General features: G+C 36.2%; 1 protein-coding gene and 2 non-coding genes across 3 annotated transcripts in view; 2 read left to right on the top strand and 1 right to left on the bottom strand.

Moving 5' to 3' along the window:
- The window catches only part of IARS2 (isoleucyl-tRNA synthetase 2, mitochondrial), a 62,420-nt gene that overhangs the window by 26,871 nt on the left and 7,934 nt on the right, over positions 1-27,615 (bottom strand). The window contains exons 3-12 of the mRNA XM_038586173.1: positions 16,359-16,518; positions 15,377-15,525; positions 15,247-15,296; positions 15,056-15,165; positions 14,883-14,973; positions 14,215-14,330; positions 11,720-11,889; positions 10,785-10,875; positions 9,117-9,268; positions 6,707-6,867 (exon numbers count right to left, since the gene is read on the bottom strand). Coding sequence (XP_038442101.1) covers positions 6,707-6,867; positions 9,117-9,268; positions 10,785-10,875; positions 11,720-11,889; positions 14,215-14,330; positions 14,883-14,973; positions 15,056-15,165; positions 15,247-15,296; positions 15,377-15,525; positions 16,359-16,518 — 1,250 coding nt within the window. The remainder of the gene's footprint in view (positions 1-6,706; positions 6,868-9,116; positions 9,269-10,784; positions 10,876-11,719; positions 11,890-14,214; positions 14,331-14,882; positions 14,974-15,055; positions 15,166-15,246; positions 15,297-15,376; positions 15,526-16,358; positions 16,519-27,615) is intronic.
- Positions 3,745-3,802, top strand: MIR194 (microRNA mir-194). The gene has a single exon (NR_049318.1). It is a non-coding gene; the product is annotated as a microRNA mir-194 (primary transcript).
- Positions 4,017-4,095, top strand: MIR215 (microRNA mir-215). Its single transcript, NR_049436.1, has one exon. It is a non-coding gene; the product is annotated as a microRNA mir-215 (primary transcript).

The following is a 27,615-nucleotide window of genomic DNA, read 5'->3' as shown; positions in this document are numbered from 1 at the left end:
AAAGCAAATAGTCTGAATTTCATACTAATTTATGAAATAAAGTAGAGATATTAGGATTAATGTTATTAATTAAAATAAAAGCATTTATGTGTACACTACACATTGTACTTTTCAAAACACTTTATTAACAAGCACTATCTAATTAGATTCACAGAAAAAAGTCTTTAACAGCTCCTGACAGATACACTGTTCTGTCCCTTGGGGATCCTTTAGTCATGAGCCTAAGTAACAAACACAGCGCTGGCCTTAAAACTGTGTGCCCTAATTCATGGTTCAATTCTGTTTTTACTTCTCCATTCAGCTTCTCTAACTCCTCTATAATGACAACCACGGTAGTTGTAAATGCACACTCCTGTTCTCTGGGGTTTGCTAAGCAAAGGTAATAAGATTCTATTACCCACGCATAATGAAACCCTGAGCCAGAGATGAAGTTAGGGAAGCAGTCGGTCTCCAGAGATTAGAGTGTTGACAGAACAAGCACCAAGTCCAAAGACCAGATTCTATCAGTCAATTATTACATACTGACAGGAATATCTATTATTTTTCTGAGCTTCAATTTTCGGGAACACTGGGAAAAGCTGTTAGAAAGAACGCTAGAAAGGTTAGAAAAATTTTATTCTTAAAAAAGGAAAAAGTCCTAGTATCTTACTCTGTAACCTTAAGATTATAGATGTTGCCCATCCATCCATTTTAAAAGACAAAATTCACTTTGAGACCAAGTTCTTTTTTTATATCCCTAAATAGCAGATAATTCAATGAAGTTTTAGAACTATAACAAAAATACCAAACAATAAAGATCCCAATTTTGCAGCTGACAAGTTATTATGGCAACTGTAAAATCCTACCAAGTCCAAACCATCTCTAATCTAACTAAACTTGAAGTTTTGTTGTATTTTCTTATAAAGATACTAGTAATCCACTCATATATATAATTTTTCAATGTAAGAAGTATTTTATAAACACCTTATTTGCAAATATACTTTTTTAAAAATCTCATAAGCCTCTTATTTAAGTGAGGAGTAAAGTTTAATTTTGTTTTTCCTTTTAGTTTACCTAAAGATACTTCTAAAAATGACATAACCACACAATGTTATCTATACCAATTATCTACAATAATCCCACAGTAGTTATTTTTTTTCATCTTCAAAAAAAATGTCATAAGTAAAACCACGCACTTTATGTGGTGTAAATGACCCAATATTTTCCCTCATGACATATGCATGTGAATCTGGACAGAAGAATACTTTCTTTCAGTGTCTCCAACAAAAGTACAAAACACTTTAGAAAAGGGAGAGAACCAGTTCTGCTTCATTAACAGAGCAAGTCTCACTAATATTTTAGAGCAAGATTTGCTTCCTTACTTTATATCACAAAATATAAAAATATCACGCACTAAATGTACTTTAAAGAGCATTATGTTTCTGCAACTCAGTTCTGTTTTAAGATCTTAGGACACTATATTACTTGTATTTTTGAAAACAGGAAAAGGAAGCTAAAGATAATTTTGGAGTTTGAGGATAAAAACAACAAAATTTATTATAAGTAAGAATGCAGAGTTCAAAAGATAACACCCTCACAATCCAAACAAATCAAAATTTAAGTGCACAGATTTGGTATCACAAAGTGAGAACTTTTTCTTGACTTGTACGGATGGTCTGAATGACCCTAAAAAATTGTGCCAGAGAATTTTTAAAACAAAATTTTCAATAAAAATAAACATATACTGACGACCTATAAACTTGAGGTAACTATCCTCGATTGTAAAACAAAGAAAAATTTAACATTAGTTCAAACAAAATCTAAAATGATAATTTGTAAAAGAAATGCAAGTAAATGCTACACAAGTGGTTAAAATACAGTCATTATAATACTGTAGCAAAGTCCAGAAACAGCCAAATGTTAGGATGGGTTACATTTATTTGATTTTCATACACTGGGAAGTAGGCAATTATTAAGAGCTAAGCTAGCATTTTAATGGCTGTACGTTCATTCTTCCAAAACTGACTTAGGATTATTTCTTTACATCATCATGGCCCTTTATAATCAACTGTGTGAGACATATCTATCTTCATATAAGAGACATTAGTTTTATTTCCTTAAGGATAAATATTTTACAGGCATCACTACTGTTCATAATGAAACTGAGATTATGCTTTAAAAAGTTTTTAAAACAATTTTAAATAATATTTGTTTTAAAAACAATACGTATTTCTTAGTGATACTGAATATTCTTCAGAAAAACATAAAAGGAAAAAGTCAAAAATTATCTTTGGAAATTTAAGAATTCTTGCCTCTTGTTAATAATATCCTGTACTTAACACAGATAGTTAACTTATAACCTACAGATCAGTCTAAATTACTGTTGATAAAAATGGGTGAAACCACTTATCACCACATAATCTATATACTTCAATTTTAATGTTGTATTTCATAAAGCAATAAATCCGTCATAAAACTTTGTACTTTACGTGACGGCCTTATCTAAACACATGCATTACATGTCCCTCCTTAGGTTTCAACCAGTGAAAATCCACTAGGTAATATGAGCAACCATAACACCATCCAATCATTCTAGACTTTGATATCAACTGAGCTGAAGGCTTATTTAGTGGGTTATCAGAAATTAAGCAGCATTAAGATCATGATGCAGAAAGAAACTGTTGCTGTCATTCTACTGTTTCCTGTGTTTTGTCTTTATTAAAGGAAAAATATTAAGGATTGTAAGACAACTTTTCTTCTGCAAGTTACTGGAATAAGAATGAGGTAAGAGGCTAAATTACTTCCAATATATTTACTAAATTTATACATTTAAGTGTAGAGTACACGAAATTTGAAGGGGAGGATTCTATTTTTAACTTAATCCCATACTTATATGTTAAAGATGGCAGGAAATAATTTTGGAGAAATATTTTATTTACTGAACATTATAACATTTTTTTCACCAAAAGATCATTATTATTAACATGAACAAAAGATAGTTAAAGGTAGCACTCAGGGGCCCCTGGATGAGGCAGCTGACTGCGCATCCAACTTGTGATTTCGGGTTAGGTTATGATCCCAGGGTCTTGGAATCAAGAACACACACTCCCCCCACCAACTCCCTCCCACCCCACCCCCGACTCTGAGGGCTCTGCCCTCAGCAGAAAATCTGCCTGCAGTTCTCTCTCCCTCCTCCCCATGTGCTCTCTCTCGAAAATTAATAAATCATTAAAAAAAAAACCAAAAACAGCATTCAGACTGAACTGGAAATTACTTGATTGCTTCTAGTAAATTTCTCATAATTCCCAGAAATCAGGGGCTAAATTTCCTAAATGCATAGATTATTGCATTAATACTGTCGAATTGATATAATCACCCAAAATAAAGAAAATTTAACAACTTCTTTTCTAGGTGGTGAATGTTTCTAAATTTTGCCTTTTTTAATGCTAAAAAGTATTTTTTATTAACTAGGAATAAATTTCTACCTAAATTGTAATGGCAGATTTAGAAAAATCAATAATATTAAAGTCAGAAATGGAATTCTATCTTGAGCAAATACAAATGTGAATATAAAGTATAGATAACATTTACTTCAAATTGAAATTAAACATCAGAGTTTCAAATCTACCAGTCTCTAAGCCTATTTAGAATGTGAATAAATCAATATTTTCTGTCGTGCAACACGTATAATTAAGGCTTTAACTTACAGACTTTCATCCAGAAAACCAAAAGGAATCCTCTGGTTTGCTTAATGGAGTCATCAAGTGTAACAGCAACTCCATGTGGATTGTGTGCCAATTTCCAGTGGAGATGCTGTTACTTTTGATGGTTACCAACTCACTACAATAGAAAGATCTAAGACAGAAAATCATAGTCACTTGATTCTAACTTGCTTGCAAAGAAAGAAGATAACCTTTTGTGCTATCTTTAAAAACTGACAAATAATTAAGAATTAATATCTATCTTCTTAAATCAAGTGTCATGTCACATGAAGGACCCAATAATGGAAGAAGATTAGAGTCATCACTAAAAAATGGTGTACAGGAAAATGACCTACGAATTGATAGACAATTTGGCTAAGTTTGTCTGTCATTTTTGTAGGCCAATATTCTGTATACCTCTTCTGCTTCAAAATCAGGATTCAACTACTATTGTGCAAGCAAGACAATAGGAGATGCACGGAAAACAATCTGCAATGTAAATGTATGAATGTATCACCTATAAACAAAATATAAATAATACCAGATGAAAAACGTGTTTGTGTTTTTCTGACAAAGCTCACATTTATTTCACCTAGCTCAGTGACCACCAATCGACCTATGTACCATTTTATTGTCATGATTAAACAATAGTCCAATAAACCAATTTGCTCTTCTTACTAGTATATGCGTATGTCCACCTCAATCACTCTGAGGCATTTCCCTAAATATCTTGTCCTTAAATACCAAAAAAAAATAAAAAATGAGAAACGATGACAATACCTTAAAACATTCCTTAAAAGAAAACTCTAGTGTGGAATTTTAAACAATACTTGTGTAAATTTACCTAAACTTTAAGGTACTAAGGTAGCAGTGGTTCACATTTGACCATGCTCTCAATTATAAGAACAATGTAAGCAACGGTATTTAGGACAAAGAGCCTTAGCTCCAAATTGAAGTAATAATACTGAAGTAACCTGACAGTGATTTCTTGGCCTCCAACCTCTAGATTCTTTTCCTAAAATATACTCTCACTCCTCATGCCTATTTTAAAGTTTGAAATACTTAACCTACTATTCAAGCCTCACTATAATTTGCCCCAACCAATCTTTCCTGGTGTTTATCTTTCTAAAACCCTCAACACCCTACAGTCCTATTATGGTTCCTATACATGTGTGATGCTTCCCCCTCTCCAAGCCTTCAGCTCCTGCTGATCCCTCTACTTGCAAAATACTTTGCCCAGTTTCCTACCTAATCCTCAAGGCCCTACTCAAATGCCATATTCTCTGAATAAAGCAAATGAGTTGCTTTATGATTCACTATTTGCCCGAGGCGGGGCCTCTAGTTCCCTGAGCCATGTTGCCCTCAGATGTCAGATCACCCATGAAGCAGCGATAAAATGTATATTTAAATTGAAAAGATGGGATCCCTGGGTGGCGCAGCGGTTTGGCGCCTGCCTTTGGCCCGGGGCGTGATCCTGGAGACCCGGGATCGAATCCCACATCGGGCTCCCGGTGCATGGAGCCTGCTTCTCCCTCTGCCTGTGTCTCTGCCTCTCTGTCTCTCTCTGTGTGACTATCATGAATAAATAAATAAAATCTTTAAAAAAAAAAAAAAAAAAGAAAAGGAACTGGGGCGGCTGGGTGGCTCAGTTGGTCCAACTCTTAATCTTGGCTCAGGTTGTGATCTCAGGGTCAAGGGATCTAGTTCCACATTGAGCTCTGTGCTCAGTGGGGAGTCCACTTCAGATTCTCTCTCTCCCTCCCCTGCCCTGCTCATAAGCACACATGCACATGCTCTCAAATAAATAAGTAAATCTTTAAAAATAAACAGTAAATTGAAAAGGAACCTTTACACAAAAAACACTAAGAACTACCTATTATGTGGCGATAGATGATTAAAACAAAAATCCCACCCCACTTTAACCAACATTTTAAAACCCCTAAGGTACATGCATTCATAAAACGACCACCTAAAAAAATATGGACAATGCTGACAATGAAAAGCGGAACATTTTTACATAAATTCTGATGAACCCCAAAGGAGGGACATTCAACCCTATGTCTACAATCTCTTGAACTCCCCGTTCTTTACTTACTGGCCTTCATGCCCTCAAAAACCTCCCTGGATCCTCAAGTGATAAAATGTGAAAATATTTACCAAATGGGTTCAAACATTTTACTCACGTTAAAACATAGTTTAGCAAAAATTCCATTAACCAAATTAAAATAAAATTACTCAAAGAAAATGAAAACCTAGGATGTATTCCTAAAAGGAATGATTAAAACTCCCCTTTCCATATCTGATAGTAACAGCAATACCAAAACTTCCCTAATTTCCCAGAAGATAAACTAGCTAGACTATGATCTCACTATGATCTCAAAGCTGGGACCATGTCGGTCTTATTCACTGCCTCAAGGAATGTCTAGTGTCTAGATTAGGAAATACATTTTCTTTCTGCAGTAGAAGCTTTTCTACCCTGCACTGTTGACGATGTTCATGTACTATCTTTTCAAAAAAAAAAAAAAAAAAAAAGAAACTTAAGGAAAAGAACAAATAGTTCGGAAGGTAATCATCACTAGAATAAATGTAATTTTGTGCCTTTAACTATATTACAGTTTCTTAAATTTTAAAGTCTATAATTACATAATGTTATTTCTACTGAAAGAGACAGTAGCCCAAAGTAAGAGAGGGACTCTAATTCCTAAAGAAAAATTGCATACCAGGATCCCCTCCTGATGCCTGATTCTGGCACAATGCTACAGGCACACAGAAACAATGAATTCCCATTGAAAAAGGATCAGAGCCTCTGCTTTTAATTATCCAAACTGAAAAAATGCAGTTGTTAAAATTTCAACCATATCAAAGGATCTTTTTGAATTATATTTTACTCCCCCGAAAAGACTGTGATTTTAGAATATGTGATTTAACATATCTCAGTTCTCTCAATAGTCTAATAGACATTTTTTTACTTTTGAACAAAACATAGCTCACTTTAAAATGCTGAAAAAACGTAGAAAAAGTTCTACCTGTTGATCAAGAATTCATCTTTTGTCTTGTGATGAAATACAGGGATTGGAACACCCCAAACTCTTTGCCTTGATATACACCAATATGGCCGTCTGTCCATCATTTCGACCATGGCATTCAGTGCTGATCCAGGAATAAATTTCACTTTTTTTAACAATTCCTGCAATTGATTCACAAATCAAGTCCAGTAAGTGTAAACAGAACAATTTTTCCAGAATTGCCACCATTTAGCCTAGAAGTTCTTTATTTTCAGTGTTTATAGTTATTTACATGTCTCCCCAATGCCCAAAAAACTACAGTAAAAAGCTACAGATTTCAGAGCAAATGAAGCAAAGTTAAAACACGGCCAGAAAGGATCTAATTAATAACATCAAGAGCAGACTTCACCATTAGAGAATGTGACCAGAGATTTTATACTAACTTTCAAGCACCCTAGGTCAAAACTGGCAATAACAGGGTTAGCAGAAGCATTAAACTTCATTAAACTATAGTCAAAATCCATTGAAACTTGATTTCGATGATAATTTTTCAGTACTTAAGAAGTGCGCAATTGTTGTAGATTAAGAAACAAGGATTGTAATAGAACCTAATTTCACATAGTGTAGTTTACAACATAGAAAACACTTTCTGAGTCCCAGTTCTTATTTACTTACTCTCTCAAGAACTCTCCCTACCTGCAGCCCCACAAAATTGTTTTTTATTTCATTTAATTTGTCAATTACCAAAAGATGAACTGTATAGGAAAATGTTTGGTCATAATCTCCAAAAAGGCCAAAATATGTTAATTAAATTTTTGAGAAATTCTCCATGCGTTAATTAAAGCATTTTCTACTTCCAGAGCAATTTAAACATTTTCCTCACTTAACCTGAACTACAAGAAATCCTCTCCCTGGGGGGCACCTGGGTAGCAAAGTCAGTTAAACTTGCTTGGGCTCTTGGTTTCAGCTGAGGTCATGATCTCAGAGTTTTGAGATCAAGCCCCAAGTCTGGCTCTGTGTTCAGCGGGGAATCTGCTCAAAATTCTCTCTCCCTCTGCTGCTCCCCACTGCTTGCTCCCTCTCCCTCTCCCTCAAATAAATAAATCTTAAAAAAAAAAATCCTCTCCCAAGAAACCCTTTGTAGCACCACCTACTGGCAGAATGGCAACATCTGCAATTCAATTTGATTACTGCTTGGTTTAAAAATCCAAGAAATATGAATACAGACTGGATATTTGATTCTGTTAAGCAATAACCATTACTTTTATAAGACGGTAACAATGGCATTCACATTATTTTTACATAATCTTTATCTTTCCGATACACATACTGAAATATTTATGGAAGATATAAGGCCTGAAATTTGCTTCAAAATAATCCAATGGGTAAGGAGTAATAGGCAGGGGTGGTAGGAACGGCAAAAATAAAAATAAAACTGGCCAAAAGTTGATTAATGTTGAATTTGGGTGGTAGAAACAATAGGGTATGTTATTTTATTTCCATAAGAGGAATTGAAAATGGTCTATAAAGGACAATTAAAAAAGACAAAAAAACCACTTGGCTCTAGCGTATTATATCACACTTAGATGTTCTTCTATAAAAAAATCTGTGCAGAGCTAGAAGTTACTAATCTTAACTTCTACAACTCAGGAAAACAGATTTCACAGGAATGTAAAAAAAACAAAACACAAAAAAGTCCATATTACAGTTCCCCATTCTATGCAAATGTAGAAAATGTAGATTGCGTGCATAGCTTCAAATTGCCAGGCCAACAAATAAACCAAGTCACTACAGTTATATGTTAAGATGAAAACAGGAAAGCAAAATATCTTCATTATCAGCCTGATTAATAAATATGAATTTGAGCTTTTTCACTCAATTAAGTTGTTCATGACACACACAGAGATACATAATTATAGTCAATAAAAGAGCTCAAATATATATTAATATTTAGAATCCCCATTGTAAAGTATTTGTTAACTCAAGGCAATTTCTTAAATGGACTGTAATTTCAATCATAAGGAAGAACGGGGGTTTTTAGAATGTTTTACTGAATGTTTACTGTGTGCCACTGTTCTGGAGCTTTTATTCACTTACCTCATGAGGCAGGCATCATATTATCAGCTCCATCCCGATGAGGACACTGAGGTTCTAAGAGGTTAAACCATCTCCTGAACTCAGTTCTGTCCTAATTTATAATATGCAGGGCAGGAAATTTAGACAAGTCCCTTAACCTCTTTAAGCCACACGTGTGTAAGGAAGGTAGAGAAATCCAAGATCCTTCTAAAATCATAATTTTATGAAATCAAATCACCGAATCATTATAGCAGTAATCCTTTCTTTTCCCCAAACCTTACCCTCAACCTCGTATGCAACCCTTTCACACTGAGGGGATGAAAACCCAACATTCACAGTAGAATGTCTCTTATACCTTGGCTGTAGCCTTGATATCCGTGATATTTACAAACCACTGCTTGCTGGCACGAATAACCACTGGTTTCTTAGTCCTCCAGTCATAGGGATAGCTGTGTACCAATCTCTCCTCTTTCAACAAATGCTTTGCAGCCTGAAGCATCTTTATAACTTGAAAAATAATCAGTAACAATTTATATTAGACATAATTAAAAAGTTACTATGAAAATCCTAATAACTCTCTAATTCCCAGGGAGTATTAAATCTGGACTAGTAAGTACCAGTCTGCAAGAGTAGCCACTTACCAGCTGTCAAAGGCATAATCTAGGAATCTCCCGGAAAAAAAAAAAAAAAAAAAAAAAAAGAGACTATAAAACCTTAATTAGACTACAAATTAAGCCACTCCCATGGCTTTTCACTCCAAAGATAAATAGGATATATCAAAAATTCTACATTTGAAATTCATAGTCATAGTGTTTCATACCATGAATCTTAAAATGGTTTCCAAAAAATCCAGAAGAAACCAGCTACAGTGGATTGAATTTTAACTTCCCAAAAGATAACCCTTGGTACCTGTCAATGTGACCATATTTGGAAATAGGATCTTTGCAGACATAATCCAGTTAGATTCACACTAGATTCAAGTGCACCCTAAGTCCAATGACTAGTGTTCTAATAAGAGAAGAGGACACATAGACACACGGGAGCAACAACGGGTTAAGATTAAAGTAATACAGCTGTAAACCAAAGAATGCTAAGGGTAACCAGAAGCCACCGGAGCACTGCCCTGCTAACACACTGATTTCAGACTCCTAGCCTCCAGAACTGTGAGAATAAATTTTTATTGTTTTAAGCTACTAAATTTACGGTACTTTGTTAGCATAGTCTCACGCAAGCAATACACCCTTTAGTTAGCCTTAGTGTAAGTCTGGCCAAAGAAAAGTCTTCAGGGCAGCCTGGGTGGCTCAGCAGTTTAGCGCCGCCTTCAGCCCAGGGCGGGATCCTGGAGACCCAGGATCGAGTCCCACGTCAGGCTCCCTGCATGGAGCCTGCTTGACCCTCTGCCTGTGTCTCTGCCTCTCTCTCTCTGTGTCTCTCACGGATAAAGAAATAAAATCTTTAAAAAAAAAGAAAGAAGAAAAGAAAGAAAAGAAAAGAAAAGAAAAGAAAAGAAAAGAAAAGAAAAGAAAAGAAAAGAAAAGAAAAGAAAAGAAAAGAAAAAGAAAAAAGAAAAGAAAAGAAAAGAAAAGAAAAGTCTTCAGAGTACCTGGTCCTTGGATCCAAAATTATAAAAAGTCAGAAAGCCAAATCAAGGCTGGAGGATACCTAAGATCATAACACATCAACAGTGCTTTACATGCGCTCAATCAATTATAAGGGTTATAAAAAGAATAGTGTCTGATACACAATCAACAACTAGCCTCAAGCTTGATTTTATTCTTCCACTAATACTGTTGTGGCCCTAAAATAACATCACTTGCTAATGATTCTCCTGCTTTACTTAACTAAATAGAGCAACTTTAAAGCAAAAGAAATCTCAACCTCCATTTTAAACCACGGGGTAAAATAAACTACAATTTTAGATCTTTGTTTCTAATGAAAGTGTAAGATGGGAGAACAGCCAGCAAAGGTTGCTGCTGTTTTTCAGAAAATATATATTTATGATAACAACATACACAACACTCACCCACATCTGTTCCCTCTTCAAGGACAGCCTTGTTTTGAAGTTTAGGACCTGCAACATCTGTGAAAACTCCATCTTCATCCACTAAACAGTCCTACAAAGGGTTATTTTCAACAATTAAAGTACCAAAACATTTAATCTTATGACAATTGCTGACAAAACAATATATATAAAACATCTCAGTATAGTCTTTCACTGTATTGAAAATCTGGGTACAAATACCATATGATCTCACTCGTATGTGAAATTTGAGAAACAAACAAAAGAAAAAGAGAGAGAAAAAAAGAGAGAAAGAAACTAAGAAACAGACTCTTAACTATTGAGAGCAAACTGATGGTTACTAGAGGGGAGGTGGTGGGGGGCAGGGGGCATGGGGTGAGTATTAAACAGTACACTCATCATGATGAAAAATAAAATAATATTCAAAAAAGTAAGATATATTAAAAGCACCTTTAACTTAGTCTCTCTTAATTTCTAGATCTATGGCAATGTACATATATTGTGCTGACTTTGGGATGCATCTGAAGTAAATGGAAAAACTTCCTAATTGGCATGTAAAACATAAATTTAGAAAGGACTGTTTACTTAAAAAACAAAACAAAACCTGTTCTTTTCAACTAGTAAAACCTGCTTGCCATTTTTCACAACTAAAAGCAATCTGTCTATATGAATTAATACTTTGAAAGAAAAAAATTGTCCCTACTTAATATTTTTCAATGCTAATTTTGTGGTGATTTTGTGTTAATTCTAGGAAATCTTTCTCAATTAGTATGAATTAATGAGGCATTAGGGTACTGAACATTAGGGTACTAAGCATTTCACAACTAAGTTATGACAAAAATGATTGCTTATCACCAAAAAATAAAGATGTTAGTTAGGATTTATCACTTTAATTTTGCAAAAGCAATAATTAAGAAGGAAAAAAAGAGGAAAAGTACCGTGGGCAGGTTGTGCTGAGAAGCTACGCTGTAATCCTCCATACCATGAGCTGGGGCTGTGTGCACCAATCCTGTTCCCTTTGTCATGGTCACATGACTTGCAGGTAAAAGAGGGGAGGCTTTATCAGGAATTAAAGGATGAGCACAAGTACCACCTTCCAAATCTGCACCTGTAGGGAAAGAAAGCCATAATTTAGAATTATTTTACATGACAACGCTTCTACAGTAGCCACAGACTATCAACGGTAGCCACAGACTATCAGGTGAAAGGTGCAGGATCTGCAACGAGGCTGGGCTCAAATCTCCGCTTCCCCTTTGACTTGCCCTGTGACCTTTAGCAATCTACAATAGGTGGATAATTACAGTCCTACCTCAGAGAGTTGCCATGAAGACAAGCTGAGGTAATGCATTTTAAGTATTTGGGACCCTCAGCCTAATACCTGCCACACAGTAAATGATTAAAATATTAGCAATTATTGGGGCACCTGGGTGGCTCAGTTGGTTTGGCATCTGTCTTTGGCTCGGGTTGTGGTCCTGAGGTCCTGGATGGAGACCTGTATTGGGGCTCGTTGCTCAGCAGGGCACCTGCTTCTCCCTCTGCCCTGCTCCTGCACTCACTCGCTCACTCTCTCTCTCTCTATTTCGAATGGATAAATAACATCTTTAAATAAAATAAATTAAATATTAGCAATTATTATAAGATACGACTCAAACGGACCCTAGAAGATTTCTTTATGTGCAGCTATGCACCTTTTGGAACATGAAGACAAACAGTAGTAGATCACCAAATCAATGACCAGTATTTTTTAATATTTTATTTATTAATGAGAGCCGCAAAGAGAGAGGCAGAGACATAGGCAGAGGGAGAAGCAGGCTCCCCACAGGGAGCCTAATGCAGGACTCAATCCCAGGACCCCTGGGATCATGACCCGAGCCAGACAATCACTGAGCCACTCAGGTGCCCCCACCATTTCTTATCCTTTTTTGAAAAGAAACAATAGTGAGTTCCCCAGAGATAGTATTAGAATCTACTGGTTGGGAGCCTGCTTCTCCCTCTGCCTGTATCTCTCCCTATGTGCCTCTCATGAATAAATTAAATCTTTAAAAAAAAAAATCTCTGATCAATAAGAAACAATTTATATTTTTCTGGAAAGAAAAGCTATCCTACATAAATTATTCCACTTTAGCTGTTCAACATTCCTACTACTTTAATAAGTAATAAGCTGTCTATAATTTATTTTGCCACAGAAGAGAGAAGTATATCTATTCTGAAATGTGGTGGCTCAAAATGGTAACCCAATGATTCTCTTACACTAATAATTTGAAACAATTACCCAATCTAGAAAGGTGATCTTAAGTTTAACCTGAGCACTTTCAAAAACCTTATGAGAATGCCATTCAGCTTTTATAACAATATCTAATTTGTTAATGAAGTCTGTAATATCTTCTGTGCTTAAAAATGATATAGGAGGGTAGGATACAAAGAATATACTGAATCCTCTTATTTATTGTACCAAGAAGGACCAAATGGTATTAAATGTCAAACATTCTGTAGCTTCTTTCCTGGTTTTGACATAAAACACTTTTTTTGTTATCGTTATGGTTATTTAAACTTAAACTATTTAACTGGCTTGTATCTGAAATGATGCATTTGGAAGGCTTCTCTATTGAGCTAGGCAATCTTTCTATTTTGGGGTGTCTCATTCTACTCATGTGATTTTTTAAAAATTTGTTTATTTATTTTAGAGAGTGAGAGAGCACAAGTGGGAAGGGCACAGGTAAAGGAAGAAAGAATCTCAAGCAGATTCTGAACTGAGTGCAGACCCTGCTACAGGGCTCAATCTCACAACCCTGAGATCATGATCTGAGCCAAAACCAAGAGTTGGACATTTAACCAACTGAGCCACCAGGTACCCTGTGATTTTTTTTTTAAGTAAGAAACACTAAGATGTAGTATCCCTAAAGATCAGAGGTGATTTTAAACTTCCCTAGATTTTAATAATTATATTTCAAAACCAATCAGTACTTTAGAACTCCCAAATTACAGCTTACTAAGGATTCTTCTGATAGAAGTTTAGTCTTTGGAATAATTTTCAGAATTCACTAAATTTCCTCATTAAAATCATATACCAAAAAAAAAAATTATTTCCTTCCTTACACCTTTGATTAAATCAGATAAAGGTTAATCTTTAGTGAAATAATTTTGAATAAAATTTTAAAAGGATATTTATTTCTACATTGTACAAAAGACATTTTTCTAATTTTACGTTGGATATTTGCCAGAAATACTGTTGCACTTTTATCAATGTTCATATTTTCTATACTCCTATCATGCTTAATATATTTTCCTTTAGTATAATCAATGTAAAATATATTCTAGAAAGGTAAAGACCATATCTGTTTCAATTCACAATGCAAAACAGTCAGCAAGTACTAAACTCAAAACAAATGGTACTCTGATGACTGTGATCATTAGAGTATCTATAAATCTTCACCTGAAAATGTTGAGATAACCTCAAATGTTGTTTCCAAAGCAGAAGCAACGGATGTTACTTTATCTGCAGCAAGTACGTACAGATCTCCAGATGTGGAACATTTCACAATAGCATATCTAAAATAAAATTTTAAGAGAAAATTAATAATAATGAAAAAAGAAAAGTCACAGATAATATTTTAATGGTTTACATCATTTTAGGAAAACTAACTTCATAATTGAAAAAACAATACTTTCAAGAACTTTATCCCTTACATTTGTTTCGTTTTTCAAAAAAGGTGAAAATGAGATCTTAAATGGAATTATTTAAATCTTTTTTTTTTTAATTTTTATTTATTTATGATAGTCACACACAGAGAGAGAGAGAGAGAGAGGCAGAGACACAGGCAGAGGGAGAAGCAGGCTCCATGCACCGGAAGCCCAATGTGGGATTCGATCCCGGGTCTCCAGGATCGCGCCCTAGGCCAAAGGCAGGCGCTAAACCGCTGCGCCACCCAGGGATCCCTGAATTATTTAAATCTTAATAAAATCTATACGAACATAACAACTAATCTACATATCATTCATTAAATTTTAAGTGAACAATGAGATGAAATAAATCCAAAATACTGCTATTGATGGAATCAATCCTATTTGTGGATAAAATGAAAAATATAGTAATATACTTACTTTGAGTCTGGCATATAACAAACAGCTTGATTGGCTGGAATTGTCCAAGCCTGGGTGGTCCAAACTAAAAAACTAACAGGAGATGACCCATCTGTGAAAATAAAATTTCAAATACACTAGCAAATGTTACAATTCTGTAACTTTAATAAACTCAAACAGTGAATAAATCTTACCTATGAGAGATACCAACTTGGGAGAAGGTTTCAGGAGAGGGAATTTTACATATATTGAGCGACTGACATGTTCAGGATTATACTCAAGTTCTGCTTCAGCCAATGCAGTCCTACGGTTTAAGAATATTAGATGTAAGTATTTGAGGGACTCACAAAATTCTCCACTTTAACTACCAAAAACACATACATACCTTGATGAGGGAGACCAAAACACCGGTTTGTAAGATCGATAAACCAAGCCCTATAAAGACAAATATATTACATGAAAGCTGGAATTTTATAACACATAACATACTCAAAGGAAAAAAAATACTTCATCACCTTCTCATACATTTGGTAGAAAATTCTCAACTGTTTGGCCTCATATTTTCCATCAAATGTATAGTAGCAATTATTCCAATCTGCCATTACTCCCCAACGAATAAAAGCTGATCTCTGTTTCTTAATTGCTGCTTCAGCAAATGATCTAGCTAAAAAAAATTAAGAAAGAAAAGCATTTGAAAAACAATAAATTGAAACTCTTAAACATGGTTTAGAACGTAGGCCTCTAAATGGAGGTATTATACACAATGTATATTATAAAATGTACTTAATAGAAAAATTATTCTAAAGGTTAAAAGTGTTCAGAAGATAACTAAAACAAATTCTAAAATTAATTAGAATTTCAAAAATATTTTCCAGACTTAATAACCTTACATTTAGAAAAAAATTAACTGGAAAAATTATTCTTCATACTTCTTAATCTGAGAAAAGATAAAAGAATGATTCTTATTTCATTACACACAGAAAAAGTAATCAGTACATCTAGGTTAAGCCAATAATAAGATGTTTTACAGTGAAGTAAAAAATCTTCACAATCATATCTAAATATACAGTAGTTTAAGAACAGAAGATTCCTCTCTGTCCCAATCTAATAAAGGATCAAATGAGATTAATTTTAAAAATATATCTGTATTCTAGAACTGATTTAATCTAGCACTTGAAATAGGTCAACAAGCTCCAGCCAGAAAAGTAAATAAAAACATTGAGCACGGTAATAATTTCACAAAATATGAAGATCAAAGAACTGAAAAATGGACTCGCAAATGCTCACAAATCTTTCCTTCAGTCTCTGAACGTAAATTCTCAAAAGTCAATTGAACAAGATCTGCATTTTCCGTGACAAAAATGGGTTTCTAACAGATCCCATTATAGCCAAAAAAAACAAAAACAAAAAACAACAGAAAGTCTCTTTGAGTAAGCCCTGACTTTTCTAAGGAACCAGCATTTAAAAATAATCATTCTCAAACAGAAACAGATTTACCTTTCTTTCTAATTTCCACAGCTGACAGATTCTGAGCTTTTCCACCAAGTTCTGATAATACTTTTATTTCAATGGGTAATCCATGACAATCCCAGCCTGGCACAAAATGTACTTTGGAACCTCTCATCATATGGTACCGATTGGCTATATCCTTCAAAATCTGTGAAGATGATAATTATCATTTATATACAAAATGTGTAACCTAGTTATATTCCTTTTTAAAACATTTTTAATTTAAATTCAATGTAGTTAATATACAGTGTATATTATTAGTTTCAGGGGTAGAATTTAGTGATTCATGAGTTGCATATAACACCCAGTGTTCATTACATCGCATGCCCTCCTTAATGCCCATCACCCAGTTATCCTGTTATCCTATTCCCCCCAACAACCTCCCTCCAGCAATCCTGTTTCTTATAGTTAAGAGTCTCTTATGGTTTGCACCAGTTATATTCATCATTGCAAAACACTGAGAAAGCTCAATTTTAAAAGGATTTATATAAACAAAATAACCTATTCAATTTATTAACTCATGTTCTACAGAAACACAAAAGTAACACATATTTGAAGTTTTAAAATGCCATTAACTCCAGAAAACAAATCAAATAAAAGATTTCAAAGTGAAAAATACTATGTCTAGAATTACCAATTTGTTTGTAAAGTTGTGATATGCAGAAGAGTAGTCTATACTGCTTTTTTAAGAAAAAATTTTGACCTCTTAAAAACTAGACAGTAGGGCAGCCCTGGTAGGTGGCTCAGCAGTTTAGCACTGCCTTCAGCCCAGGGTGTGATGATCCTGGAGACCTGGGATCGAGTCCTACATCGGGCTCCCTGCATGGAGCCTGCTTCTCCTTCTGCCTGGGTCTCTGCCTCTCTCTCTCTCTCTGTCTCTCGTGAATAAATAAAAATCTTAAAAAAAAAAAAAAAAAGGAAAAAAACTAGACAGTAAAAATAAGTCATTTATAAATTTGCTTTACTCTAATTAAAAATATTATTAACATGAAATAACTCAATATTATTTATTTTCAACTAAGAAATAGAATATAATCAACGCAAAACTCATAATGTCCTTAGAGTATGGAAACTTTCCCTTCCTAGTTCATTTTAGATACTAGAGGGGAGCAGAGCCTTTTAAAAATATATTACCATTATAAAATGGAAGATCAAAGGCAAAGGATCAATTTGGCTCCAAGCTCAATTTCCTTCTTCCCAAAATGAAACAATGCCCGGAAAATTATTTCCTCCTTTCCATATCCATCAAAATTAGAAAAGATATTATATATTCTTCCCACAGCTTCCCCCAATTAAAATTCTAACTTTTGAACTTACCAAACAGCAGGAGGAAGCCCTGTGGCCTGGGTAGTAATCACAAGACATAAAAAATGTATCTAATTATACATACTCAAGATATGTACCCTTTCAGTAGGTATATTATTGAAATCAATCAATACACAAATAACCTCCATCCCATTTATTCTTATTTGAAATTATTCTCTCTGGTTATTATTTATCCCTTCCCAGTAAAATAGAAACTCCTTGAAATCTCATCTGTCTTCTTCACCAGTAAATCCCCTGCAATTAGAATGGTATCTGGCACTGTCTAAAAATATCTGTGGAAGAAATGAATGTCTACATATATGCTCTAGACTGTAACACTTTATATAGTAGCCACTAGCTATCAGTTGGCTACTGAGCAACTGAAAACATGGCTAGTCCAAATTGAAATGCACCATAAATGTAAAATATATACCAGATTTCAAATACTGTGTACAAAAAAAATAGAATGTGAAATATCTCAAAAAAAGTTTCACAGTGGCTATAAATTAAAATGGTAGCTTAGATATGCTGAGTTAAATATAGTGTTAAAAATAAGGCTCATCTGTTTCTTCTTTTTTTATGCAGCTAATAAAAAAAATTTAACTTACGTGGCTTACATTTGTAGCCTGCATTGTTTCTACTGAACAGTGTTGCTTTTGGCCGTATTAGCAGAATGAAATCATTTCAGCTAATAATGAATGTCCCTATAGGGAAGGTTATATGTGAAGCCCATGTAAAAGGAACAGCAGGGATGCAAACACAATGTTTTACCAGTCCTCTCCAAACAAGTTCCTCCATATGTTTAAGAACCACTGGTCTCTTTTATTCATGATAATCCTCTGTCCTCATTTCTTTTTCCTATCACAATACTCATGTATTCCTTTGTTTCAAGACGTATTTCTGAATGCCTACTATATGCCAAAAATTATTGTAAGAACTTAGAGTATGGCAGTAAACAGGAGAGACAAGGTCTTTCAAATGAAGACAGAAAATAAACATATTCATTCACTACGAAGAAAAAAGAAAGGCTGAAAGTTTGAAAATAGCATGTGAGCTGGTTGTGGTGGCAGTGCTATTGTAGAGGAAGATCAGTAAAGCCTGATGAGATGAAGTCTGAACAGAGACATGAAGGAAATGAGAAAATGTACCATTTAAATGAATACGTGGGAAATGCATTCCAAAAAAAAAAAAAAAAGGAAATGCATTCCAAGGGAGGTAAGCAAGCATGACTACCTATGGTATGTCTGAGGAAAAACAAAAACTGTTCCTCCTCTAGTTCCAAAGAGCCCAAAATCTTCAACAGAACCTCCAACTATACACATGAGAGGCAGATTTGTATAGTGCCTCAGTTTTTTAGAGAGAACTCCTCTCTCCTCAATCCATATGGAGCTCACTCCCCTCCACTCTAGCTACAAGGGTGGACACATGATCCACTGTGGCCTTCAGCATATTCTATTCCCAAGTCCAAAATGATTGATTCAGGGACAGACCTGTGACTCAAATCAGGACAAAGAGATTCAATCCAGGACTTTTGGAAAAACTGCTGGAAAAGAGAAGATAGAAGAATATAAGCCTGTAAATGTTAAGAAATGTGCAGGGTGGGAATGAGGGTATGGGAAGCATCAAAAGAGGAACCATGTTTAAGAGTGAAAAATGGAGAAAAACTAACTCTAATAATATCTGAGTCCCTGGATCCAGCCATGAAAGGAGCTGAAACTATCTCTAGACTTTAATAGTTAATATTGGGACACCTGGGTGGCTCAGCAATTGAGCACCTGCCTTTGGCCCAGAGCGTGATCCCAGAGTCCCGGGATCGAATCCTACATCAGGCTTCCTACATGGAGCCTGCTTCTTTCTCTGCGTCTCTCTCTCTCTCTCTCTCTGCCTCTCTCTCTGTCCCTCTGTGTGTGTCTCTCATGAATAAATAAATAAAATCTTAAAAAAAGAACAGTTAATATTAAAGCCAATAAATTTCCATTTTTGCTTAATTTATTCAAGAGTTGCCTTTCTATCCCTAGCAACCAAAAGAATCTGGAACAATAGAGTTTTCTTTTTTATTTTTGTTATAATAAATTATTTTATTGGGTATATTAAAAACAAGAAACTAGATTTTTTCCAATTAAAATGTCTTAATTCAAAAAAAATAAAAATAAAATGTCTTAATTCTTTGAACACATGCAGCAGAAAGTTCCAAAAGACAAATGGATAAGTCAGACTTAAATAATATAAAATGGAGAAAACAATCTAAAAGGAGTAATTTTAAAGCAAAGATAATACCTCTTGAAGGTTCTCTATGATAAGTAACAAGAATGTATTAAAACAGACAAGACTGGGCAGCCTGGGTGGCTCAGCGGCTCAGCTGCCTTCAGCCCAGGTTGGGATCCTGGAGACCCAGGATCAAGTCCCACGTCAGGCTCCCTGCATGGGAGCCTGCTTCTCCCTCTGCCTGTGTCTCTGTCTCTCTCTCTCTCTCTGTCTCTCTCGGTCTCTCTCCCTCTCTCTCTCTCTCTCTGGTCTCTCATGAATAAATAAATAAAATCTTTAAAAAAATAAAAAAAATAAAAATAAAACAGATAAGACTGGTCCAGACACCTATTTTGTTTTATTCATCAGAATAGATAATGCTGCATTATATTCCTATCTGGTAGAGCAATGTGTTCCTTGTCTTTCTTTAAATTTTGACTATTCAAACACATTTACTTTCCAGATTTACTGTTTAACCATTAAGTACATTAAATTTTTTTTTAATTTTCTTTGTTGTTTGTGACTATAAGAGTAAGTTCTTCCCCCCCCCAAAAAAAAGAGTAACACAGGATCTTTGCTTTAAAAAAAAAATACAAATATTAGTAATAACAAATATTGGGTTTAAATTTTTTTCCAAAATTAGATCCTAATAGAACACTCTTAAAATTTGTTTTTCTTCCTTCAGTTAATAATATTTGGACATCTTTCATGTCAGTACAGATATATCTACCTAATTCCTTTTAAGATTCCGTAGTACTTCATCACCAAAATTTATTTAATCAAGTCCCATTAAGGACATCCAGTATACACTACCAGTGTAAATTACGCCTAACTGCTCTACTCCAGTTAAGCAGCCAGCCCTTCAAGCAAAAGCTAAAGAGCCTAGATTTCCACCTTTGTAAATCTGTCACAGGCATCTTTAAGCCCTCCTCCCCAGCCAAGATGTTAAAGAAAATCAAGTAGCAAGTGGGGACTACATCCCTGTAGCTGGCAATGAGACCCCATCTACAGTGTCAGTGGAGACCATGTAAGGAGCCTGGACCCCCCACCCAGCAGCGATGAGGCACCCCTTCCCATTTCCACTGGGGTACTCAGAGGAGGCTTAATGCAGAGTTGGAATGTTCACCACTGCTCGGTGGTAACAAGGCTACCTCTTCCTGCCCTGGTATCACTAGAGGCCATGCAGAAAGCAGTTACATGGCACACTAGCACTTTATAGTTGGGCAGTGACCGTGGAGGCTTAGGGAGAAGTAGAATTCCTATCCTGCTGAGAAGTAAAAAAGGAGCTCCTCTTCTTAGTCTTAAAAGAGGTTGAGTAGAGAATCTGGATTTCTGACCCCACCTGGCAGTAGCCAGACAGTGCTCACATTCCTCTGCTGGAAAGGTGTCAGTGAATAAAAGCTGCTAAAAGTGTTTAAAATTCAGACTCTCAGAAAATACAAAATGTCAAGATTTCAATAAAAGTTCACTTACCATACCAACAGTAAATATCTAAAACTGAATAAAAAGATAGTAGATAACCAACACTAAGATAAGAGAGACGTTAGAATAATCTGAAAAAGATTTTAAAGCAACCATGATAAAAATGGTTAAACAGTTGTGAACATAATTGAAAAATATGAAAAAATAAAAAGCCTCAAAGAATTTGTTGAAAGAGAAAAAATAAATGGTATTTTTTAAACTGAGGTTTAACTGGAACATCAACTGTAAATTTTATACGTGAAAATAACTTTAAAAGTGAAGCAATCACTGAAATAGAAACTCAATGGATGGGACACCTGGGTGGCTCAGTGGTTGAGCGTCTGCCTTCAGCTCAGTGCGTGATCCTGCAGTCCCAGAATCGGGTCCCACATTGGGCCCCTTGCATGAAGCCTGCTTCTCCCTCTGTCTCTGCTTCTCTTTCTCTGTGTCTCTCGTGAATAAATAAATAAAATCTTAAAAAAAAAATAAAAAAGAAAAGAAAAAAGAAACTCAATGGATAGGCTTGCATATTGAATGGAGGAGACAAAGATAAAAACCACTAAACTAAAAAAAAAAAAAAAAAACACTAAACTTCACAACTGAATGATAAGTTAATCTAAAAAGCAAAGAGGAGAAAAGACGGGGGGAAAAAATGAAAATCAAGGAGTTGTGGGACTATCACAAAAGATCAAACACTGGTGTCACTGCTGTCCTGAAAGGAGACTTTAGTTAGAAATGAAACAGTAACGGCCAGAAACAACACAAACTGGTTGAAGATACATGCCTTCAAATTCAAGAAGCTGAATGATGTCCAACATGACAAATCTAAAGAAATCCACACCAAGAGACACTATCATTAAACTTTCGAAAATGAAAACATCTTAAGAGACATTAGAGAGTGGGGCACCTGGCTGGCTCAGCTAGAAAAGCATGGGATTCTTGATCTTAGGGGTGTGAGTTCCAAGTCCCTGTGTGGTGTAGAGATTACTTTAAGTGAATAAGACTTTAAAAAAGAGAGAGAGAGAGAGAAATGACACCTTGCTTACACTTGAAAAATAATCTGAATTACAGTAGAGTTTTCATCAGAAAATATGGAGGCCAGAAGCAAGTAGTACAATATTTTTCAAGTGCTGGAAAAAAAAAAAAAAAAACACGGTCAATCCAAAATCCTAAGTGTAGCAAAAATATACTTGAAGGATAAAAGGAAAATCAAGACATTATCAGATGCAGGAAAACAAAGATGATCTTTGACCAGCAGACCTGCCCTAAGGAAAAACTACAGGAAACTCTCTAACTAGAAGGAAAACAATAAAGGAATGCGGAAACACAAAGAAGCAAGAAAGGATATGATAGAAATACGAGTAAATATTATAATCTGTTTACTCAAATCTTCAACTTATGTTTCACAGTTGAAAAAATAACTATCAAACACTACCTTATGGAGACAGAAACATATGTATAGAAATACACATAAGACATGTTATAAATATGGGAGGGTAAAGGGATGGAAAGGCAAATACACTTCTAAATAACTCATGGACCAAAAAAGAATTCTCAAGAGAAATCGCAAAATACAATGAACTGAATAAAAATATTAACTAAATACATGTCAAAATTTGTGGAACACAATCTACAGAAGTGCTGACAAAAATTTATAGCAATAAAATGCATATGCTAGAAAAGACAGAAAATCTGATCAAAAATGTAAAATCTCACCTCAAGAAACTACAAAAAGAACAAATGAGCCCAAAGCAAGCAGAAACAAAGAAATAATAATTTTTAAAAAATAGTGTCAATGTAATTAAAAACAATAAAAGAGAAAATTCAATGAGACAGAGTTTGACCTTAAGAATGACAGTGCAAGGAACTATATGGACAAACTTCCTAGTAAAACTGGGGAAATAAATTTAAATTTTTTTTTTAAAGATGCTCAACCACTGAGCCATTTAGGTGCCCTTCAGCTAGTTTATCTTTTTTTTTTTTTAGATTTTATTTATTCATGAGAGACACAAAGAGAGAGACAGAGACACAGGCAGAGGGAAAGGTAGGCTCCCTACAGGAAGCCTGATACGGGAATCAATGCCGGGACTCTGAGATCATGCCTGGAGTCAAAGGCAGATGCTCAACTACTGAGCCACCCAGGCATTCCTGGAGAAATTATTTATTTTTATTTTTATTTTTTTTGGAGAAATAATTTTAAAACCCAATCTTTAAAGCTCTTGGATATATGGCCCATTATCCAGATGAAGAAACATCTATATAACAAAAATTCTACAAAAATTTGTCAGAGAAGTGAGAGTCCTTGGCATTTGACTCAAGGCCATTCTTTCTCTCCAGCCTGCCAGTTCCGTGAGGCAGAGAATCAACGTCAGACTGGTGCTGCCAAGAACCCAGGGCTCCTCTTGCTCCAGCTCTCAGCTGGAGGGCTATTTTCCCTAGGAAGGGCAAGCATTTATGTCTGCATTTATGTCTCTGCCCCAGCCACCTGCTGCTGCTGAGGCTAACTTCCAGGCAAGTGCAGTTAAGAGGTAAGGGACTCCCTCCACTTGGCTCCCACTCATGGAACAGAAACTCTACTTTGGGTACAAGTCTGCTGGGAACACTGGGGCTCCAATCCTACTTGTTCAGGCTCATAAAATGGTGGTTCCACAACAGGAAAGGCAGTTCAAGATCACAGACTGCTGACTCTCCCACAAGTGCTGAACTCTAAAGTAGGGGTATCTCTCACAGAGAAGTATACAGTTGTCCCCACTCTCAGCTCCAGAGCCTTGGCTGGGTGATTTTCTCTGAGGAGAGGAATAGGCAGTAAAACCAATAGCTTTTAATCTCTTCCCAGCAACAGAACATAGAGAAATTCAAGCCTAAGGGGCTGTCAAAAAGAGTGGAGGCTGTGGGGAAACACAGCTGGAAGGTTTATAGATTCAAGATGACACAGGTTAAAATCTAAGTCAGCTAGTTTGCAGAAGAAAACCAGAAGAGACAGCTGGGAGGAGCCCTCCTGGGATCCGAACAAATGTCAAACACTAACACCCCAGGACCTATATTTTAAAGGATCCCAAATTTGATGGATTAGTCTACAGGACAGTTTATGCCCTGAGGTGTCGTTGAAAACAACAGAGAAAACAGTTGGTAATTTTCAGACAAAACCCATCTATCTTACTCTGAAAATTTCCAACTGTTTTATTAATTTCAATTAAAAGCTGGGAGGGGGAATGGAGTCCAAGAGACTGTTATTCAGATTTATCACAACTTATGATCTAAAATGCCCAGTTTCTAACAAAAAAGTCTACAACACACGTAAAGAAGTATTTCTCGGGATCCCTGGGTGGCGCAGCGGTTTGGCGCCTGCCTTTGGCCCAGGGCGTGATCCTGGAGACACGGATCGAATCCCACGTCGGGCTCCCAGTGCATGGAGCCTGCTTCTCCCTGTGCCTGTGTCTCTGCCTCTCTCTCTCTCTCTCTCTGTGTGTGACTATCATAAATAAATAAAAAAATTAAAAAAAAAAAAAGAAGTATTTCTCATTACCAGCATCCACTGCTGTGCACATACAGGAGGCTAATGTCTGCAGTTACACAACAACATGCCAACAACCGAGGCTCCCGCAGCTGCTTCCCCCGCAGGCCCAGCTCCAACCTGACTACCATCCCTGGCCTGCATTGCTGTGGGTGCCTGTAACTAGCCCCTGCAGTCACATAAATGCATGCTGACAGCCAAGCTCCCCACTGTTTATAGGTCTGGATCTGGCCCTGATTCCTTTCACTGACTTGTGTGCCAGCAGCCTCAATTTTCCATGACCAACCTCCTTGACCTTGCATAGGCATGTGGCTAGCCAGAGCAGTCACAGTTGTACACACTAACAGCCAGCGCCCCTGAGCTATTTACCTGAAGGTGATCCTGGACACTGTTCCTGCTTCTGACCATCACCACTGCCTATGTCTGCAGCTGGCCCTTACCACCACATTGGCACCTACAGCCAGCCCCCCACCACAACCAAGTGTGGGCAGATCACTGGCTTAGGCCACCATTACCACCTGCCTTGGTCCCCGGCCAATGGACCTGGAAGCATTGCTGAGGACTCCAAAAGCCCATATATTCATGGTGAACCATCTACAGATCTTACTGATGGTCACACTATTGCTGATGAGGACCCCAGCTGCCGGAGCAAACATGATACTACGCCCCCATCCCTAAGCTAGGATGGCCACACACATTCAAACACTGTACCCCACACCACAGCACACTCCAGCATGCTCCCATCTATATGTCTTTCCAGAGCCTGGAAGAAGTGATTGCTTCTTCAAATGCATAGTCAACTACACAAGGCTACAGGAATCACAAAGAACCAAGGAAACATGACCCTGTCAGAGGAACTAAGTAATCTTCTAGTAAAACACACATAAACACATACAGAAATGAAAAGCCACAAACTGCCTGACAAACAATTAAAGCAACTGTCCCATAGATGCTCCAAGAGCAATAAGAGATCAGACATACACAATTTAACAAAATCAGAAAAACAATATAAGAACATAATAAAAAGTTCAATCCAGAGATAGAAAAGAATAAAGAACCAACAATACATTTTGGAGCTGGAGAAGTGTCGAATTCAATGGAGAGCTTCAACAGCCCACAGGAACCATCAGAAGAAAGAATCAGTGAAATCAAAGCTAGATCATTTGAAAATATCCAGCTGAAGGTACAAAAGATACAAGAGTGAAAAGGAATAAAAAAATAACTTTATTTCTTCAGAAATAATTTGAAACCACTTAAAAAAGAAAATCTATGCTTTATGAAAATCCCAGAAGGAAAAGAGAGGGGAAAAAAGAATCAGAAAGTTTATTTAAAGATAAACTAGGGGCACCTGGGTGGTTCAGTGGCTGAGCATCTGCCTTTAGCTCAGGTCATGATCCCAGGGTCCTGAGATCGAGTCCCACATTGGGCTCTCCACAGAGAGCTGGCTTCTCCCTCTGCCTATGTCTCTGCCTTTTTGTGTGTGTCTCTCATGAATAAATAAATAAATCGAAAGAAAGAAAGAAAGAAAGAAAGAAAGAAAGAAAGAAAGAAAGAAAGAAAGAAAGAAAGAAAGAAAGAAGAAAGAAAGAGAAAGAAAGAAAAGAAAGAAAAGAAAAGAAGAAAAGAAAAGAAAAGAAAAGAAAAGAAAAGAAAGAAAAGAAAAGAAAGAAAAGAAAAGAAAAGAAGGGAGGGAGGAGGAACTAGCTGAGAACTTCCTAAAACTGGGAAACTGGGGAGATACTTGGATATCCAAGTTCACTAAGCTCATACATTCCCAAATAAATGCAACCCAGAGATATTCTAAAAGACACACTATAATTAAACTGTCAAAAATCAAAGACAAAGTAGGTACCTTGAAAGCTACAAAAGAAAAAAGCTTGTCAATTACCAGAGACTCCCCCCATAAGGCTATCAGATTTCTCCGCAGAACCCCAGAACCCCTGCAGGTCAGGACAGAGTGGAATGACATATTAAAATGCTGCAAATAAATTTCCAACTAAGAATACTTTACCTGGCAAAGCTGTCCTTGAGAAATGAAGGAGATGTAAAGACTTTCCTAGACAAACAAATGCTGAGGGAGTTCATCACCCCTAGACCTACCACATAAGAAATTCTGAAAGGAGCTCTTCAAGCTGCAACGAAGGGATGCTATTTACTACCAGGAAAACACAAAAATAACAAAGGTGAGTATATAGTCAAATTCAAAATACCCCAACAGTATATTATGTTGGTGCATTTATGCCATACTCTAACATAAAGACCAAAAGACAGGGGCACCTTAGTGGCTCAGCCTTAACGGTTAAGCATCCAGCTCTTCCTTTCGACTCAAATCATGATCTCAGGGTCATGGGATTGAGCACCGCATCAGGCTCGGCACTGGGTGTGGAGTCGGCTTAGGATTCTCTCTCTCCCTCTCCCTCACCACTGATCACATGCTTTTTCTCTCTCCAAAAAAAATAAATAAGTAAAGCCCTAAGGACAGAAGTATTAAATGTAACTAATGTACATTTAATGTAGCTACAATAACTTGTTAGTAAACACACAATATAAAAAGATGTAAATTATGACATCAAAACATAAAACAAGGGGATCCCTGGGTGGTGCAGCGGTTTAGTGCCTGCCTTTGGCCCAGGGCGCGATCCTGGAGACACGGGATCGAATCCCACGTCGGGCTCCCGGTGCATGGAGCCTGCTTCTCCCTCTGCCTATGTCTCTGCCTCT

This window comes from Canis lupus, chromosome 38, assembly GCF_011100685.1.
Source record: "Canis lupus familiaris isolate Mischka breed German Shepherd chromosome 38, alternate assembly UU_Cfam_GSD_1.0, whole genome shotgun sequence".
In the NCBI taxonomy this organism is placed as follows: Eukaryota; Metazoa; Chordata; class Mammalia; order Carnivora; family Canidae; genus Canis; species Canis lupus.
Note: the sequence above shows the minus strand (reverse complement) of the source record. Positions and strands in the feature narration are given on the sequence as shown.